Source organism: Vigna radiata, unplaced genomic scaffold (assembly GCF_000741045.1).
Source record: "Vigna radiata var. radiata cultivar VC1973A unplaced genomic scaffold, Vradiata_ver6 scaffold_207, whole genome shotgun sequence".
NCBI lineage: Eukaryota > Viridiplantae > Streptophyta > Magnoliopsida > Fabales > Fabaceae > Vigna > Vigna radiata.
In genome coordinates, this window is record NW_014543619.1 from 99,192 (window position 1) to 100,276 (window position 1,085).

General features: G+C 42.1%; 1 protein-coding gene across 1 annotated transcript; it reads right to left on the reverse strand.

Annotated features, from left to right (window-relative positions):
• Positions 1–283: 283 nt before the first annotated feature.
• Positions 284–652, reverse strand: LOC106754687 (uncharacterized mitochondrial protein AtMg00240-like). The gene has a single exon (XM_014636742.1). The coding sequence runs from the start codon at positions 650–652 to the stop codon at positions 284–286; it is 369 nt and encodes a 122-aa protein (XP_014492228.1).
• Positions 653–1,085: the final 433 nt, after the last annotated feature.

A 1,085-nucleotide genomic window follows, 5' to 3' on the forward strand; every position in this document is an offset into this window, starting at 1 on the left:
ACTTAAGGAGGACAATGTTGAGCTTGTCCCGAACAATGTGACAGTTGATTTCAATATGTTTGGTGCGTTCGTGGAAGACTTGATTGGAGGCAATCTGGATAGCGGAGCGATTGTCATAGTAGACTATGGCAGGTTGAGTGGTGATAATACGAAGGTCATGAAGAACGTAGGTCAACCATTGTAGTTCACAGGTGATAGCAGCTAGAGCCCAATATTCAGCTTCTGAAGAGCTTGTGGAAACAGTTTGCTCATTTTTGGATTTCCAAGAAATGATGGAATTGTCCTAATAAATGGAGTAACCAGTGATAAATTTTCTGGATTCGGGACAGGTGGCCCAGTCAGAATCACTATAGGCTTTGAGTTGATTGGTGTTGGTTCTTTGGAAGAGGATTCCATTGCCAGGACTTCCCTTAAGGTATCTAAGAATGCGGTGAGCAGCTTGTTGATGTAGGGAAGTAGGAGGGAAAACAAATTGGCTAAGATTATAGACAGAGAAGGTGATGTCGGGTCTGGTATTGGTGAGGTAGATGAGGCGGCCAATGAGTCTTCGGTAGGAGGAGGCATCTTCATCATTGAAGAGGTCGCCTTGACTAGTAAGACGTGAAGAGTGTGCCATAGGAGTGGGCATAGGGGCATTGGTATTCTCAGGCATTGCACATTGACTATTAATATGATCATCACCATATAATTCATAACGTTGTTGTTGAACCTATGAAACATTTTGGAGCTCCTTTGGCAACTGAGAAAACTTCTTTGTTAAGACCTTCAATTGTTGAGTAATAATCTTGTTTTGTGTAAGCAAGGCATCATGAGATTGTAACTGGAGAACTCCTTTCTGTTGTAGTGGAGCTCCTCTCTCACTATGGATCTTATTGTCATTGGTGGCCATGTCAATTAATTCATATGCTTCCTCTAGAATCTTGCACTTGATATTACCTCCAGTTGAGGCATCCAGCATCAATTTAGTTTGTGAGCTAAGACCTCCAAGGAAAAGAATAACCATTGTTGCTTCATTAAAACCATGAGTAGGAGTCTTTCTCAGCAAGTCCTTGTATCTAGACCTGGCTTGTCCTAATGTCTCCTTC